The 20,000-nt window shown below is 40.0% G+C and overlaps 1 protein-coding gene across 2 annotated transcripts in view; it reads right to left on the bottom strand.

Annotated features, from left to right (window-relative positions):
- Positions 1–20,000, bottom strand: part of LOC138016556 (galanin receptor type 1-like) — a 28,132-nt gene that overhangs the window by 3,010 nt on the left and 5,122 nt on the right. The window contains exons 2-5 of one of the 2 annotated variants that reach the window (XM_068863725.1): positions 13,572–13,620; positions 12,535–12,770; positions 4,801–5,185; positions 1–251 (exon numbers count right to left, since the gene is read on the bottom strand). The exon at positions 1–251 is cut by the window's left edge and continues 3,010 nt beyond it. In XM_068863725.1, coding sequence (XP_068719826.1) covers positions 1–251; positions 4,801–5,180 — 631 coding nt within the window. In that variant the 5' untranslated portion in view covers positions 5,181–5,185; positions 12,535–12,770; positions 13,572–13,620. Of the gene's footprint in view, positions 252–4,800; positions 5,186–6,804; positions 6,949–12,534; positions 12,771–13,571; positions 13,621–20,000 lie in introns of those variants that run through there. The other variant, XM_068863726.1, reaches the window with a different exon arrangement.

The raw sequence follows: 20,000 nt of genomic DNA on the forward strand, positions 1-20,000 counted from the left end.
TTACCACTCTGCAATAAGCTACCGTGATGATTGTTAGCGGCAGAGCATACTGGAATACAAACAGACCAAGTGTATACGCTTTCCTCACGGAGTCGCTGTGCCACACTTCGTAGCATTTGTCGTTTTTTACCGTCAAAGCCTTCACATAGGGTAACACGAGTAACAAAGATACCATCCAGATTAACGCGATGATGATCCCAGTTTGACGAGTCGTGAAACGAGATTTCCTTGGTCGGATCACTGCTCGATATCTGAAAGGTAAATCACTCTTAATCATAATCAGTTTATCAAAGTAACTTTAAATGTATTCAACAGAAGGAAAGTAAGACCCAGTTTCAGTGCAATTATTTATGGTAACCTGTCTATTTGTTAAAAATGAGACCCCCAAATAAAAATTTCAAGTAGTCTACGTTTCTAGATCATCCTAATGCCTCGCGATCGAAAAGTGAGGTAAACCGGCGTGAACTATCCGATTCACCCGATTTTGTTACAGCACTTTGATGCAATTTTTGTCGCCGCAAATTGGAGCACGTTTCGATCAAATTCTAGACACTTGTGGCATTTTTAACATATATTTCATTCTTCATTGAGTGTGTCTTTCACGCTATTCTCTCTTCCCATGGGTTTTAAGCCAACAGAGTTTCACTGAAAATTCGAAGAAAAAGGAAAAAGTACATGAAGTTATGATAGTAGTGGCAATTCAAACTGATGATAACCGTAGACATAAATTTACGGAAAATCAGAATTACGTTTATTCAACGAGATATTAAGATAAGATGTTATATCAGGATATTAAAGGCGTATTATATTTATTAGATAAAAGTAACATTGAAATTATAAAATAGTCTATTGCTCCATTTGTACGCACACTTGGAACGATGAACTCGCCTTGCCCTCGAATTTAAGGCCTGGCCAAACGCTCGCAACACTTCAACGCAACATCTTTCAACATTGTTGGGTACAACATGTTTCGTACGTTTGGCCACCCTGTTGCGATATGTTGCGTGCGTTTGGCCAGTCCATTCAACGCATACAATAATGTTGCAAGATGTTTCGTTGAAATGTTGCGAGCGTTTGGCCAGGCCTTAAGATTGTACTGTCCTCGTTCCCACAGTCCGCTCTTCTTTTGGTCAGCGCTAAGAACACGGACTCTGGCTACAGCCAAAGCAGGAAGTCCGCGAATCACAGACTTCCGGCTCTCCTGCGCATTCTCAGAAATTTGAAACAATAACGGGCGTTAAAGGTTACAACATTATGTCATTACCGCGACTGTGCGCATACTTGCCTGTGGCCAGAGTCCGTGTTCCTGGCGCTGACCAGAAGAAAAGTGAACTCCTTAGACGCGAATGAGATTGTACATGGTGTGATGGTGGAACTAACCTGTTGATTTTAAGGGCGGGTTTGACATTATACAAAAAGCTTGCCGGTGTCAGGAGTGGCTTTGCCATGAGTATCATCAGAAACCCATAAGGGTTGAAATGTGTAACGGCCCCTTGTGTGCTGGGAAACAAGCTTCTGAATATTCAATTTGCTAAGTACCATATTTGGAAGAACAAGAGCGAAGGGTTTCCAAATATGGTACTTAGCACTGAAACATTCAACCAATCAGGTCGCACTGAATATTCTGAAGCTGTGAACGCGCGTTACACGTTTCAACCCTTATGGGTTTCTGGTATCATCATTCGATACCTTGCTCCCTGTACTATAGCTTGTGCTTGGCATAATAATCGATTAATAGCGCACTTTAATTGAATATCGAAAGCACTCTTTCTTTTGCTTTGACTTTGCATTGCTATGCGTTTCGTGATTGGCTTAAAAATATCGTTGTAGTAAAAAGTAAAAAGGAAAAGCAAGTCTTGCTACCAGGTGTTTTCCCACTTTCAGGGCTGGTCGCCGCGTATTTGTTTTGCGTTGTGTTGTTTACGTCTGTATTTTCAGACAATGTACTTGTCTTCGTTGTATTTTATTTTGGACACCCAACTAAGAAGCGCTCTCAATCATGAGCCCATCAGGACTCTTGTCTATACTTGATATTGTGACCTTCCACCGCGCACCGGTGCTTCAGTTGGTTGAGCACCGGGCTGCGATGCGGGAGGTCGTGAGATCCACTCCGGCCGAACCAACACTCAGGATCTTTAAATAACTGAGGGGAGAGTTCTGCCTTTGTAATTTCATCCGCAAATGGTTAGACTTTCAAGTCTTCTCGGATAAGGACTATAAAACGTAGGCCTCGTTCATTAGTCCCTGTGGGACGTTAAGAACCTGCACATTATTCGAGAAAAGTAGGGGATGAAGTTCCCGGTGTTGTGGCTGTCCTTTGTGGGTATATGGGTGGGTGGATATAGCAGGTCCACATCAGCCGAATAGCTGCCAAAACTTCAACCTGCTGAAACAAATAAATAACAAACAAACAACAACAAAAACAAACAAACAAACAAACGCATTCCTAGACCCAATTTGTTTTTTCTCCTCATGCGGTAAAATTGGAGATTGAGGGGTTTAAATTCTCCTGTAAACACTGCCGGTCATGAACAATAATTGTTGGGTTATCACTCATGAGCACAATCAATTAGCCAAGCAAATCCTACAAGGCTGTTTTTTTTCGTCCTAGTAAATTAGGAGGCTAACTCAAGACAAATTCTTTACCCAGTAACAACCTCGTCAATATAATTGAAGAAGATAGGGACAGGTTTAATCGCCATAACCATGCACACCAATTCTTTTATACAAACTTTAACTAATCAGATTGTAATGTAGTTATGATATTTTTATATTGCTCATAATGTTCTTTTGTAATTCAAGGATTAGCATATCATTATCACCTTTCCTACCATATTTATGTTTTGATCGTGATCTATTAATAGTTGGTGCGAGCCTTAGCGAGCAGGGACACTAATCGCGATCGTGTGGGGACTGGGCTCTTTATATATACGTTCTAACACTCGATCCCTTAACTGTGAGTTTTTCTTTGGTTGGTTAGAGATGATTTTCGGAAGATGCAGTAAGTAATATCAACGGCATTAGCTGGTGCGCACCTTGCCTTTCGTGGCATCGTCCTTGTGTAATCGTTGATCAGTAGTTATTTCTTTCTCGAGAGATTTTTCATATCAAACGCAGTTTTACCGATCGCTGGAAGTATTCATCAAGGTCGCGAACCGTTAATGACCTCTTTAGTTGAAACTTTGCATTTTAGCCACATTCCACATCCCTCATAATTTACATAAATGTATCGTCTTCACTGAATCTCGGCTCATCTAGTGATTCCAACCTCCAAAGTTCTCCCAACGAACACACTTCATAATCAATGATTACTCCTAGACTTATGTCTCGTAAAGTGATGAATGGTCTAGTCAGGATTTTAAAAGGATTACGTTTTTGCAAACGTTGGCCATGTAGCACTTTTATTTGAACAGACTTAACCGATTAGAATGTAATTTTAAGTGCTAAGTTTCTACCCCATATGAACGATGTGAGTGTTAGCCCTACTGATGGAAATGGGCCCACACAAGGACAGAGAAAAACTCTAACGAGGGTGGGAATTGAACCCAAGACCTTCGGGTTAGATCACCGCTGCTCTACCGACTGAGCTACAAGGTCACACGGGAGAAGGCCGTGGGAACTGAAGATGTTGAAGTCACGGAAATGAACATTTACCAGTACAAGGAAGGATTACGTTTTTGCAAACGTTAGCCATGTAGCACTTTTATTTGAACAGACTTAACCAAGAGATCATGATCTCTTGACTTAACTGATTAGAGGTCGTGGGTTCAATTCCCACCCTGATCAGCGGTTTTCTCTGTCCTTGTGTGGGCCCATTTCCATCAGTAGGGCTAACGCTCACATGGTTCATATTGGGTAGAAACTTAGCACGTCACATAACACTCTAATCAGTTAAGTCTAGTCAGGATTTTGTTAAATATGATTATTCCGATTGAGTAAAGGCATTACGACGCATATGAAATCTATGAAAGGCAATCGCCGCGTGTTGTAAATTGTATATCTCGATGGTCTCCCATCCAGATACCAACCCCACGCGACAGGGATTAACTTCAGTGAACTTTTATCGTGAAAATGGGAAGGTCCCCTCGCATCACTTCACAAGCTATCAGTAACTACTAGTTTAGACGGTCATTTAAACGAAATCGTCCTTAGAACGCAGTTTCTAAACCCACAAATGGATTGCGCCAAGTTGATACATGCTTCTCCCCGATCCTCTTAAGTTCGAGAATCCGTTTTTGACGATAAACAGTCTTAATCAGTTTATTAATTCTAAACAATTTGTAGCCATGCGAATATAAAATAAACTATCCGGCTTTCTATCAGTTTCTATTTTGAATGTTAATCAAAATTTTTTTCGAATTTGTCGTTGAATCCACGAATGACGTACAACGAACAACGAACAACGTGAAGATCATGACAATTTTGAAGATGAAGATGGCAATGAAGATGATGATAATAATGATGGCGATGACGAGGATTATGACAGGAGCCCATCACCCGGAGCGTGCAACTTCCATACAGCGTCTGTGAAACGGCATTTTCACAAGTAAGGTTATTTTTAGATACGCCTTTCCCGCGAATTAGTTTTCAAAAGCCAATCAGAAGCGGTGCATAATTAATAACAATTTATTATTAATTATGCACCGCTTCTGATTGGCTTTTGAAAACTAATTCACGGGAAAGGCGTATCTAAAAATAACCTTACTTGTGAAAACGCCGTTGCACGAAAATAGGTAAGTTGCAGGCTCCGGGTGATGGGCTCCTGATTATGATTATTATTATGATACACAGTAATCCTACCTGTCATAACTTATCACAGCCAGTGTAGCTGCAGAGGAGTTAGTAACAAGTGTCATACTTGGCCACAGAAGCTTACACATCACCCTTCCTAGGAGCCATTTCGGGGATTTTATCTTGATCACAACATCAAAAGGAATACACAACAAAGCAACCGTCAAATCTGCCACGGCCAAGTTAACAAGAAGATAATTACGTGTGGTACGCATGCGAGCTGTTAGTGCCACCACCAGGCAAACCAAAGTATTTCCGGAAACGCTTACAATGAATGTAATTGCAAACAATGAGAACTGCAAAATGTCCAGCCATTTTGTTTCATTGAAACCAGCACTATACACCGTATCATGACCACTTAGTGGAGGATCCGCAGTCGAGTAATTCATTAAACCTAACAGGAAAAAGAGAAAACGACATTGAAGTTGCTCGTTTCACTATCAGTTCTACTGACACAACTTGACTGTCGTTTATTGTACTGGCCAATATTAGTCCATCAGCTATACTTCAATTCGATTTCAAATAACGATTACATCATGTGTACATTTATTATTCCACTATTGCGCCATTTTACCATATTTGGTCAAGAGAACGCGCAAACTATGAAACGGTAGACGGTAATACACTGTAGTGTCCCTATTTGACCGGTTTAGAAGTAATTACGGACGGAACGGGAGTTCTTCAATGAAAGAAATTGCAAAGCCTGATAATTTAGCTTGTCATCGCTTGTCACTCGTCATTTTGTTTATCCAATCAAATAAAGATCTTTGGTTGGCTCGGTTTTGCGCTGTTTACATAGTTCGCACGCGCCCTGAAGGACAGATGATGCATTTTTTCAAAACACTCTAACCAAATAAAATTGAAGCAAAATAACACCTTGTTTGTAATGGAATAATAAATCTCTTATTCGATGGTTTAACATATGATACTCGCGGACATTTTGCTCATTGCTCGTATTTTTCCTCGCCCCTGCGGGGCTCGGAAAAATACTACACAACTCGCAAAACATCCGCGCTTATTATAAGTTAAACCATCGAATAAGATGTATTTAAGCAATAGAGGACTTTTTCCGTGTTTATATAGCCTCATCTAAACACGAGGGGAGTTGGGAAAATTCGAGTCAGTTAGGCAAACCCGAGAAGCATTCGAGATACAAAGTGTGACTAGGGTTTCCCTTACATTTCTATTGTTATTGTGTTATTGTTAACTTAGAATAAGTTGCAGTACTTTGAAATAAAAAATTACAACTACTATTGGGTTCCAAAAATGGCACTCTGAGACGAATCGGCAAAATTATGTATTATGGACTTTCTCGCTGGCACTTACCGATAGCTACTACCAGTTATAGCGCAGCTCCGTTCGGCGGGCGCGCGGAGCGCCATAGTTAAGAAAATATGGTAACCAATCGATGCGAGAAATTTTTTTTATAGCTATGACGTCATCGACTGTCTAGACGTCCGTACGTCCGTACGTCCGTACGTCCACCCCTCCATGTATGCCAATATGACCAGCATGACGATAGTTTGCAGCATCAGGAGCCCATCAGTAGGAGCCTCCAATTCCCACTTTGTTTCTATGAAGTAGCGTTTTTCCTGACCTATCTATTTTTAGAACCATTTTCGCGCCATTCGTTGTCATGGTAAACGTCAATAACAATTCAGTAGCCAATCAGCGCTGAGGTCTCTCTAATGCTGCAAACTCAGCAGAAAAACATGGCGGACCGAAGCGGTGAGGAAAGCGAATCGCAACTATCTCTTCACATGAGATTATACTTCTTCAGGCTTGCAATGGATCATGGGATGTGTAACTTAAAATTGTCGAATGGTTGCCAAAAAATGAGGATAAGGGAACGGGGAGGCGTTTTCAAAACTTTGAGTCTTGTTTCCCGCATTCGGCCGCCATCTTGCATCGCCCCTTCATACGGAGCTTCTTTAGGGAACTTTTTTAATTAGTGCGGCAAATTCAAAAAAGTTATTTCTAAAAATTGATAGGTCAGGAAAAACGCTACCTCACCTGAGGAAGCCAGTTAAAGGCTACAACCCATGGGCTCCTGGCAACATACATCTTTGATATTGGACATCCTTGTATTGGTCAATTGACAGCTGTCAAAACAAGGTATCCGCTGACTAGTAGCACGTGACCATATCGCGAGCTCAAGTTTAGAACTCATCGAGGTTAGGTGTTTTTTGAAGTTGATTGCTGACCAGGTATTGGTTTCGATTGGATCGCAGGCTCAACCCAGGTTAGCTTACCTAAACATAAACGAGTGTCTTCATTTTTCGCGCGCTTTCTATGGCTCGACTCGGCTACAAGGCCATACTACGTCAACTATAGTTCTTACACAGTCAACGCTTTTCGTGTTCAGGTGGAAAACGGTTTGGAAAATATTTTCTTTCTGCATTTTTCGCTAGTTTCAATCCAGTTTGACATATCATAATAGCTGTGGGCCACACTGGTGGTTACGCAGTTATTCAAGTCAATCATCGGAGAGATATAAACTTAAAGCTGAGTGTTTAGTTTTAATTTGCTTAGAGCTGCTTTTTTCTCTGTATTGCAATTTTTGGCATATCTTTAGAAGCTCTGATATTGTTACATGATGCCTGGAGGACCTATGTCTAGAACAGAAACGAAAGAAGAGAGAAAGAGAACGACACGGACAAAACAGAATACCAGTAATAGCTCAAACTTGGCGAAGAAGTTACTCCACAATTCTTTTCTTGGGCACGAAATTGTTCGTTATTTTTACGGATGCGTTAATCAAAGTGGATGCGTATTTTTAAAAAGTGGTTTAATCGGTTTTTCCTTTGTTCAGAAATGAAACTCGAATTTTTATTCTCAACGGTTAGGGTTAGGGAATTCTCAACTGGAATTAAATAACAATTATCTGTACCCTTATGGACATAAAGAAATCGGTTGATTTGTTTGTTTCGCTCTAAAATGCGAGCGAGCAAGTGCTTTTTTAACCGTTTACCCAACTTATTTTCGATGTGAATCGACAGGGACTAGAAAACTTTGCCCTTGTGTTATAAACACGTAATCGCAATGCGTTCTCGTAAATTAGGGAGAAATATAACTAGTTTGTGTTTTCAGAAGTTTGTTTAAAGCACCTACTGGTAATTTGTTGGAGCGGAGTCTTGTTTGAAGTTTGTTACCTTTTTTGGTTGCATTGCTGTATTTTTCCCATTTTTGTTCCAAGCCAAGCTGGCATGTTTTAATGAAATACCTTAAAATGTGAGCGATCTCATTTTCAGAGATGAAGTGGAATAAAGTACATCAGTATAACTATTTTTTTGACCTTGAACTGACATTTAGTTTCCTGACGGTTTCTAATTTTAGCGTGATTCCTATTCGCTGGCTATTGACAGTTGACTCTAAAATGGCTTTTTCCCTTTCCATTCGCTTGCTGAGGATGTGCTTGTTTTCTTTTAGAACTCATGCGGTTAGGGTTAGGGTTAGGTTTTGAAAGCAGCAACCAGAAAAATCAAAACGCGGACAATTCCTAAGGTACAGGCAGTAAGAATAAATATTAACCAGGGAGCTCCGCTTTTAGGCTTGGCTAAATCAATATATTAAATATATAAATAGCTATAATAAAATGTTGTGATATTTGCTGATAAAATGGACTTTTATTTACAAATAAAAAAGACCTGCAACTGAATCTAAAATAAACAAAACTAGCAGGAATAGGGACATTTTATCACAGCTGAGTGAACGTTTTTCATAAGTGAACGCAGCTTATGTACATAAATCTTTTCTCAAGAAACGATCACGAAGATTTTGTTGAGAGAATTAGCCTGAAAACCAAAAAAATCTTCTCTTACAACTTGGAATGAATAAATAGTTATGATGCAACTTATATTATGGGAGCCTTTAACGCTGAGGTGGGCTCGCAGTTACTGGACACTTTGGCCTTGCAAGGAAAAACGAAAGAGGCACAATACTGATTCGATTTTGCAAAGAGCACAACCTCAGCATAATGAATACCTCTTTTGATCTACCAGCAAGAAAACGGTACATCTGGAAGAACCCTTGGGATCATGTCAGACCCAGTCAGATTGCTTATATCCTGATGAGAAATGGATCCAGAAACAGCACAAAGAGATCAGTGATTGCAAATGTAGATGTAAAGTTAAAGTATTGCAAACACAAAGTGAAACAGGTTGAAAGAAAGAGCTATGGCACTGAATGATTCAAAATGGATTGTTTGCGGCGTATGTTTAAAATCCAGGTGCGCAACAAATATGAACATTGATGTAGGACAATATAGTAAAAGAGAAACAAATGGAAAAGCTGTCTATGAGGTGTCGAAATATTGAAAATCTTTACACAATGAAAAGCTAACAAATGAACAAGGATATCAAAGAAATGACAAACTACAAAGGCAAGGCATCTATAGTAGGGTGCATGAAAAGCAAAGAAGGCAAATTACTTTTCGAGAAAGGAGACATCAATGACACAGAAGGTGTGAACATAGTGAAGATCTATTCCAAAATAACAGGACCATTAAATCTGTGTCCTCAATGGCCCTGAAATCTAAAAATCAGAAGAAGGAGAGGCAATCCATAAAAATAAGGCAAGCAAAACTCCAGGACCAGACTAAATAACCTGTTAGATGACTTTGGACTGATAGACAAGTTAACAAGGGCTATTCCCCGGGGGGGGGGGGGGGTACTCCCTTATAAGGGCTTAATGGGGACGTGGGGCCAGGATATGTTTTTCGGGATTTTTGTCTTGAACAGGGTATCGAATTTATCATTTTTTGTCTTAATCAGGGTATCGATTTATCAATTTTTGTCTTAAACTGGGTTAAATGTCCTAAACAGGGTATCAAAAATCGGAATTCTGTCTTAAAATGGGTAGGAAAATCAGCGATATTTGTCTTAAACAGGGTCAGGGTATGAGGGGCCGCGCCGCACCTCCCCAACCAGGGATATATCGAGTACCCCCCCCCCCCTCCCCCCCCTGATTTGATTCTGATTTGAGAACCATAAGCTTCATGTACATGTCGCGCACTTGAAACATTTTCCCAACAGTTATTCTTGGAAGAATAAAATAAAAAGCAAATCGAATGACCAAACTGGGTTGGAATAGGGTTCAGCTTTAGAGATAACAGAGGCATGGACCAAAACAAATGGAAGTAGAAAAAGATGCCCAGGCTTGATAATCGCCGAGTTATACTGTAACCAGCTAGGGGTGGAACAGAACTTGAACTATCCAATTCAGCCGAAATCAAAAGAGGAGTGACACAGGGCTGTGTTTTGTCGCCGAACCTCTTTAACATAAATACAGAGTCACATTTTCAGAAAGCAACGTGATTTGGAAGGCATAAGCATCGACGAAAACGACTGATTAATTAATCATAACATCCGATGTGCTGACGACATAGTGATAGAGCTGTCTTGACTGACAACCAGGAAAAGTTACAGGATCTTGTAAACAAAAGGTGTAAAACCGGATACGAATGGCCTAAAATTGAATGTTAGGAAAAAGTAAACAATGGTGATCAGAAAAAATAGGGGAAAAGAGTCAGTGTCAAAGAAGATGGCAAAAATATAGTATGTAGAAGTCAAACAATTATTATTACCTAAAAGGCAGCCACGGACAGCAACGCAAGAGGGAAGATGTAAACAGGAAGTTATTCAACGGCACAAGCCATGCAACTTTCATCAGAATGAAAAATACCGGTATGTTCACTTCCAAAGACAGATCATTCAAACTTAAAATTAGATTACTGAAATGTTACATCTACCCTATCATGACTATTATCTGCCCTATTATGACTTATGGAGCTGAAACATGACCTTTGATGCCGTTAATCACGAGATTCCTTTGCGTAAGCGAGAATTATATGGAATCATGCACCGGGAATGAGGCCTTCCAAGGGTTCTTGGCGACAAGCGACATAGCTCCAAAATTTCAAAAAATGTAGCGACAATCTTCTTCCAGAACACCGACAGCCGACAGAACCTGACGGAAAAGAAGCGACAATTTGCGACAGCGACAATCCACTTTTGACTTCGACAAAGCGACATCATCTTTTCACTTTGTTATTTCGACAGCGACATGACCGACCATGCAGGCCAGCATGATTCTGTTGGTGTTGCTACATGTGTATTTCTTGTGCAAATTAAGATATATTAAGCAAACCATCATTCAACACTTGACGCACTTGTTATGCAATGATGATGATGATGATGATGATGATGTCGTTAATAAACCATAAGATAAAAAACACATATCCTACGTTACATAAACGAAAACGAGAACTGTGTAATGAATTTACAATAATATGCTGTAGCTAAAAGTGAATTATGTAATTATAACCGGTTGCGTTCAAAAATGAGTCTATTTACAATTGTGTTCTTGAAACGTTCAGTGTTAATCTTTGGGCGGAGGCAAACCAAGCGATGTAAATTATATTGCTGGGGTTTAGGCTTCAGCAGAAATTCATTTAACGGATGATAGGTTAGAGCCCTAGCTTTACTAAATAATTTCTTGTCCGGTGTATGCATGATATCCTTGACATTCAACGGAACTGAAATGTAACGCCGCTCGTAACATCTGTTTAAAAAGTTCTGTACTGTGTTTAGATCACGTTCATACGCACCATACACCCTAACGGAGTGCCCCCTAAAGGAGACTAATCTGGGCGTGGCTCAGGCTTTTCTGACCCCTAAAAGTGACCATATTATAACACAGAGAAATAAAAAATACAGCGACTTTTAATGATGGCAAAGACATTTTCATCTAATAATTTCACCTGCATGAAGAAATATAAAAGTGTAAATATACACTTTTAGTATCACCCAACTAGTGGACTAATGCAAATGCTGCATTTTGATTGGCTACGCTACTAGAGGACTATTAGTAATAGTCCCCGATTAGCGAAAAGCGTGATGCTTTCTTTCGTTTTATTCCCAAATAAATATATTTTCAGCTTGCATTTGCTAACTTTTTTATTGTCTTTTCTGTCCGACTAGTTGGGTGATACTAAAACAATTACACCTTTCGCCCTCAAGGGCCATTGGTCAATAGCCCATTCGGCTTCGCCTCATGGGCTATTGACCCGTAGCCCTTGCGGGCTACGGGTCTAATTGTTAAATATATATCCTTGCGCGCAGCACTAAAGGAGACCTTCACGGCTACATATGATTGCGTTTTGCCCAAAACACCCTAAGTGAGATTTACACCCCTAAGCGAGACTACGAGCATCCCTCCCCTTTTTATATGGGAGTCCCCCCCCCCCCCCACGAATTTTGATGTCACTTTGCTGTGGAAGTTCACATTGTATGGACGGATGTAAAAGGTAAATAATTTTCGCTACGTATGAAAGGGACGTTTTGGCCTATTTTGTTGCTTCTATTTTATCTGGAGGGAATCTACCTGCCTACTTTAAAACAACAATCACGTTTATGGCAATTAAGTTACTATGTGAGCTTTTGGTTCACTCAAATGTGCCTTTGTCGCTTTTATTTTTCCTTTGCTATTAAGATTGGCAAATGATGTTGAAACAAATCCCGTTGATCAGCGCTCTGGAACAACGCCACTTCCTGTTTTCACCCTACGTGCTCGTACGTGCAAGACTTCGCACTAACCGTTCGGTACAGCTCGTTTAAATATTTAAAACTAACTTTTTAACATGTTTTAGATTTTAAATTGACTAACTGCAACCTGACGCCCCTTGTGGAAATCAGCTTAGATGACAGGGCAAGCGTGTTTTAAATAAATACGTTTTTATCTTACCTTTTACCCTTATCCTTCTACAAGCAGATTGAAAGAAGCTCTGCCATACAACTGATGCTTCAATTGACGTCTCCCTATAAAGTTATCGTTCTCAACGCTTTCCACTTGCTGTTTTCGGAAAGGACTTCAACTCATGAATGTCGACTGTGAAGTTTAACTAATTATGATCCGAAATTTATACAAGATCCCTGTCACAACTTTTGTAAGCTGTATTTTATTTCTGATATCGTGATCGCCTAAATAAACAAAAAAATAATTAAAATATACTTAGCCTTCCTTGGGCGTCTAATAGCAAAGGGTTTAAATCTATGATGTGCATTCGTAGCCGATCAGTATAACCTGAAGCAAAGGAAAATAATTGAAAATCGAATTTTTTAATTTTCCCTATGAGCATTCTTTTGACAAACTCTCGGCTAAATTACAGACTTGGCGAAACTGTTTTTTTTTCCCGAAGCCCAGACTCTCTCTGATCCCACTATAAAGGGACTTATAATTTCCCATGGATCCAAAAACATTATTAGACATAAAATGTTACGATAACTTTTCTTTTTCTTATCAAACTCGTTAAAATTAGAGTTTTATTTTTTTAACAATAAGCGTGAGGAAGATCTGCTGTAGGCGCTCGACCACGTAAAGTCATAGGGACTTTTAAGCAGGCCCCGGCCCTTAATTTTCTGATTCCGTAGCTTGACACGTTGGACTACTTAAGTAAAGCTTTCAGGGCCAAGGTGATGATATCTGACCAATGTACATTTCGTATCCCAGGAAAAAAAATATTCACGTACATTTTAAACAGATAACAAGTGGAATAAAAAAAATAATAATTTCGCGGATTTGTCATGTAAAATACTCCACTTTGAGCAACTTGTCTCACCATGTACTTTTCATGCACCTGCGTTTTCATCTTTGATGAAAGAATAAATTACTCTTGACGGCTTTGAACAATAAATTAAACATTGGAGAAAGCTAAAGGAAATGGAGATCAGTTAAACTTGATATTATGAAAGGAAAATACTCAAGCTTTTACTATTTCTTACCGCCTACACTCCGGATTTGTCCTTGAGCTCTTTTTAAAGCAACCCGGCCCTTAAAAGCAAAAGATAACTTTAAGTCAACCAATTACCACAATGAATGGCAATTGTTAACTGTAAAGTCTCATATGTGCGAGAATAAGTTCTACTTGCCAAAATTCAGTTTAGTTTATTTCGAATTAATCTTAGCCCAATCAGTTCAGGAATTGTAATCAGATAATCCTGACTACTCCAAAAGGTTCCAAATTAAATTCATGGTACCTCAAATTCAACCTTTTAACTTCTTAGTTAAGTAATGTCTCGATCGTCGTGCCTGCGGTGTATTCTTATGAATTTACGACGAAATACAAACAACAAAAACATAAAAAAAAAAAAATTGAAGACAAAATTTTTAAAGAAAACCAATGAAAAAAATTCAATAGGATATCATTGCAACTGAGATATCTTGATTAATTTGGCGGAAGATTTGTGTCTCCTTTGAAACACGTTATCCCTTTGAAATCAAAATTAACTTCTAATATAAATTCTAGAGGCTAAAAGAATATTTATATATTATATAAACATGTTTTAACCTTCATCCGGTCCTCTAAGATGACCGAAGATAAATGTCTAGTGAAAGATCCTTGGAATTCAGGCGACGTCGTTTTAATAATGTAGCCCACTAAAGTTGCTATTTTTTCTCTACAAAAGCGCGCTTTACTTCGAAGTCCCTTGACATGTAGTAATACGAACTGTTCACAGCCGAAAGACTTAGCAGGCAAAACTAAAAATCACACAAGAAACCCTAAAACCCTAACCCTAACCCTAACCCTAACCCTAACACAAGACCTTAAAGTGAAACACGAAGCTTGAGTGCTATTTTTTCATAATTGATCTTCCCTGATACATACTGCAAATATATGGCGCGGCAAATAGGACAAATCGAAGTGCATGACCTTTAAAGTGATGAGGTACACTTTAAAAGTGACTACGCACACCTTTAAAGTGAAGAAGTACACCTTTAAAGTGACGACGTACACCTTTAAAGTGAAGACCCACACTGCGTTTTAAGTGTGGTCGAACGAAATGGTCTTTACAATGACGCGGAACATGTTCAAGTCACGGGTTTTGCTTTAAATTGACGAGTTACACCTTTAAAGTGAGCATAGGCCTGCGGTGCAGAAAACAGCGGCTTCCCTCAAGCCGCATGTCTTTTCTCGTGTGGGCACGTTGTCGTGTTATCGAACCAAACATGACGGCAACACCGATTTGTCGAGATGCAAGAAAAACTCTTCGAGAATGTGCCGAGAACATTATAAACTGCATTTCTGGCTTGGAAGCGGGTGTGTAAAATTTTCTAAACGTGAAGTAAGATATATTTTTTCAAAGGATTATAGCAAAGGTGGATCGGTTGTGATCCGAACGCTTTGTCGACGTTCGAATGTTTGTTGACCATTTTAATAAAAGGGAATTCACTGTTCCTGACCTGAATGGCCAAGCTAGGGAATGTCCTTTATCATTTTAAGCTGGTGTCAGGTATTTTTTCTTGTTTTTCGAGAGTCAAATCTGCATGACTGTATTTCATTGATGTCCAGTCAAGTAAAAATTTAGTTGTTTTCAGTCCGAGGAGTTATCATAGCAGTTTATACTTTTCCCGTTGTATTAAAAGCTAGATTGTTGTAGTTCTCTTCCTACGACTGTTTTCATTACATATTTACTTATCAAAACAATTTTCGGTTGGCTTTAAGTATTCAAATTACACATAATATACTGTACACACGTTCTCTCTTTACTAACCAATTATCATCTCTGTTGGTGAATTTACATTTATGACCCGTTGACTCGATTTAGTAATAGTTTCTTTATTGGGTAAGTTAACGCCCAATAGCATAATGTTATTAGTCACTTTGAAGGCCGTCATTGGGAGTATTGTATTTACAATTCTTGCATTAAGTCAGTGAGTGCAGAAAGTTGCGTGCCTGAATATATGAATCAATGCCATAACAATCAATGTCACTTAGTGGATCAACCACTAAACTTAAATGTTGCAGTTGCTCCTCCCCAATATTGACTTGAATGTTTGGAATCTCCATTAGCTACAAATCATGGCAGGTACAAGATTTATTGGAAATGGGCCTATCCCAATCAATACCATATGAGGAGACTTCGTCCTGTTGAAATATTAAAAAGACAAAGACATTATTGTTTCCTTCTTGTTGGATATATAGGCAAACATTATTTGTTCCATACATGTACTTGTTTCATCTAGTTGACAAAACATTTCCTTGGTTACTTTAAATGCAAAACCACGCAATTGTAGCATCCCACTGACAAACTGCTGGAGAGGAGAAAGGCTTCTTGCAGTTCTCATGCTATGATTGTTCCAACCTCCTTTCCAAATGTCAAGGTGACGATTAATACGGGGTAAAAAAAGCTGTGTGAAGAGCAAGCAGATGAACCTCGTTTAGTGGGTCAAGAACACCTTGTTCCTCAAGATGATAAAATAGTGTTTGATATAATCACACAATTGCAAGACACCACGATAAACATCCCTCCAGAACCTTGGTTGTGGGTGCTACTCCCAGCTATCACACTCCCACGTCCAGTTCCCCTCAAAGGTTGTTGCAATATGTACAAAGCAGCAGCTGTGTTCTGACCACCTTCATCAGTTCACAATAGAAATGGGAAACCAAACTGAGCAACTGCTTTCTTAAACAACTGCAGCACTCTTTCAGCACGATTGTTATTCGAACAACGAAGAAAGAACATTAAACGAGAGTATCCATCAATGGCACCATGCACTACCATTCGCCACCTATGAAAGTAAATAGATATATTTTTTCACATTGTACACTGACTTTGATGTGCCATAACAAGGGATTAGGGAATGCAAAAATATCTGCGGAACGCAGTTTAGCAGATATTTGTTTTCTGCATGCTCCTGTACGGTTAATTAGATGTATTATGGGGTCCTTTTTGTCCAGGTTTTTAAGCGGTGTTAAGTATTTTGCATAAGGTTATATAAGTGTCTTGTTCATTCGTATTCATCCTTCGGGTCTGTGTACGCCTACTACCCACAGTTTCGTTTTTGGTTTATTTTATTGTTTCGCCCTTGCCAGCTATCAGGTTGATTATAATATTATTTGTTTTGATTTCCTATAGTGCGGGGAGTTCGGCCACTTGAGAGCTTTTTGTTTAAAGTCGTCCGATTCTTCAAAGACCAACCCACGCCATGCCTGAATAGATGTAGCAAGGAGAGGACTTTCACTCTTCAGTTGAGTGTGATTTGCTTCCCATCGGTTTTTCGGATGAATTTTGTTCCGGCAATGTTTGTTCAGGAGTTAAAGGCCGTTTAAATTCCTCCGTTAGTTTTTGGGCATCCACCTTAGACGCTCCTCAGTTTACTCTCGATACCATTTTCTATGGCTATCGACTTCCTTTTGCCAGTTATCCAGCCCCGTGTTTTTAAGCAATAATTCGTCGGCTCTTAGGCATCCCGACTTTGTTGTTCATGCTTTTACTGAGCTTTTGGACAATGGCTCTATCGTGGAGCATAGTGAGCCTCCTTTTTGCGTTAACCCTTTGACGGTTGCGGAAGGCATGATTGCAGAAGCCTCGCTTGGTAGTCGATCTATTACCATCTCGTTCGCTCGCTCTCGCAGTTTCTTCAAGAAAGGCATTAGTTCTTTACCTGGGACCTCGAATCTGGATACCACCATGTTGATATTTTTCTAGAACACCATAAGTATCTAGGTATTGCTTGGCCCTTTAGCGGCGGACTTAGGTATTTCTCTTTCGCGGTTTTACCCTTCGATCTCAGCAGCGCGTGTTTTTGTTTCACCAAATTGTTGCGTCCATTAGTAAATCAATGGCGATCTATGGGGCATAACTCTTTTGTTTATCTCGACGACGGTCTTGGCAATCACCCCGATAGGACGTCCGCCGTCGCAGCAGCTTTTTACTCGGCGAAAGGATCTTGACTCTTCCGGTCTCCCTGTTAATGAGGGGAAGTCGAGCTGGGTTCCGATGAAAGTGGACGAGTGGCTAGGTTTTGTGATCAACACTATTTCTATTTCTTCTTCCGAGAAGAAGGTTTGCAAGCTTAAGCAGCTGTTAAGTTTCGCCATTCAAAACGAGTCATTACCCAGGATCGCCAGTTCCATTGTTTCGGTTACCTTGGCGGTTGGGCCTATTTCCCGTCTTCTGACTAGGCAGATGTACTTAGCTATAAAGTCTAGGTCAGCTTGGGATCACACTTTCGCTTCCCTCCCGCTCTGTTAGACGAATTGAAGTCTTGATTTAAAAGCATTGAAATTTTGAATGGTTACTCCATTCAGCCTCCCTATGATTCGTCCACTATTGTTTTTTCCGACGCGAGCGACGCAGCCTTTGGAGGCTTTTCCGCCTCCCTCGACGGCACTGTGGCCAGCGGTATGTTCGCGATCGACGATTTGGGTCAAAGCTCCACTTTTCGCGAACTGTAAGCTATTTATTTTGTTTTGCTTTCTTTTGTTGAGCACCCAAGCATAAAAAGGTAATAATTTTTACCGACAATCTGAGTGCCGCCGGGATAGGTTCTGTTGATAGCTCTAAGGTCCATCTTCAGTCGGTGGCTCCGAGCGTTCCTTTTTTTTTGTTTTTCCCATGGTATTGCCTTGGAAGCGCAGTGGATTCCCATGCCAGGTCGCCCAATGAGAGAGCCGATCTCTTAAGTTGGTTTGTTGACAAGGATGATTGGCGGGTTAATCCCTCCGTGTTTCGACTACTTAACACGATTCCAGGCCTCACTGATCTGCAATTGGATGCTATGCCTCCGTTCACGGTGCTGAAGTACAAATTTGGATGGTTGTGGTGGCGCAAGTGTGCTTTGTCGTAGATTGGTGTTTTCGTTATTCCAGGAAAACCTTTTAGGCATAGAGCATTGTTTATTTCTGAATTAGCTGAACGTTCGTCTGAGAATAACACCGGTGTATCTTCTTTAGAATCTCCCGTTTATGCTATTAAGAGGGGCTACGCAATGGCTAGTATCGAGGCTTGTCCTGTTCGCCATCCCTCTCAGTAAGGTTTGCTTTAGAAGGTGCCAAAAGAATGCTTGCGCGCCCAGTTCAGCCTAAGGAGCCGCTATCGGTAACACTGTACAGGCGATTGCTGCGCATTTTGTCTCAAGCTCCTCGCTTTCCCATCTTCGTTTTTTTGTTTGCCCTTTTAGTTGTTTTTGCTGGCCTTTTTAGCATTGACGAGATTAGGAATTTAGCACTTAGTGATGTCTCTTTATTTTGCGATCATAAGTCAGTTAACGTGCCTCAGCGCGAAAACGATTATCATAGGGAAGGCCACACTGCTTTTCTCGCTAGTTCTGGCAAGGTTACTTGTCCTGTGTCACCGAGCAGTTGATTAAGCTTTTGCCGAAGTCTTCCTCTTTGTTCCCATTAGTTAATAGAATTGTAAAGCCAAGTCTTAGGAGCATTTTCATTCTAGTTTGCGCATTTCTTTTTCCACTTTAAGGGAGGAGTTTAAGAAGCATATTAAGCCATTTGTTAGGGAAGTTTCTAAGTACGACACGCACAGTATGAAGTTTGGTGAAGCGTCCAATCCGGCTTGGCCAGTCCACTAAGCATAAGTATATTAAAGGGAAAGTACGGTCTAGAACAACGTTCTCTAAATTACGAAAACGTTTCCCCAGGAATTCGAAAATAATTGCTGTTTTGTCCAGTTACCTGTTAAAATGTGACAAGAGCACTTTGAAGTTGCCGCTTTCGTGACTTGGAGAGCGCCATCTTGGATATGACGCGTTATGACGTAGCAATAGTCAACAAACGTGTTCGGCCTTACCAAGTTCTTCAATCCCCGAACACTTTCTTAATGTTGTGTGATCTTTCTGCTTCGAGAAATTCAAATGTAAGATGAACTATAGTAAACGACTTTCACTGTTATGCGCTAATAAACGTAATTTGAAATGTGGTTAAATTTTGTTAGCAGTATAGAAACTACTGAAACGATTTACTCTTACCATTTGATGGAAATATATAAATCGATCGTTTGTTTTGTAGCTGTAACTGGGATCTCGTAGAAAGCCACAGCAACGTGCGCGGGATAGCACTGCAAGCTCTCTTTCGCTTTGTAAAACTCCTGCATATAACTCACATATAAAACCCTTTTTAATCTAAAGAAATAATCTGTTCGGAGGTGGAGCCAATATCAATACAAATTAGCCTCTGGATTAAGATTCAAGTCTACAAAGTATTGCTCTCCTCGCTTGTGTTTTTCTTCTTTACATCAAGTACATTTAGTCATCCGGAGAAATCCTTGACTATTGCTACGTCATAGCCTCGTTTGCACACACAAAAACAAAGATGGTGGGTTTCAATTTAAATTTGCCTATTTTTGAAGCGTTGTTGATGGCTATTTAAACACTTTAGTCCAAATGAGTGGTCAAGTATGACAATACAGGTAAAG

The sequence above is a fragment of the Montipora capricornis genome, chromosome 9 (assembly GCF_036669925.1).
Source record: "Montipora capricornis isolate CH-2021 chromosome 9, ASM3666992v2, whole genome shotgun sequence".
Taxonomy (NCBI): Eukaryota; Metazoa; Cnidaria; class Anthozoa; order Scleractinia; family Acroporidae; genus Montipora; species Montipora capricornis.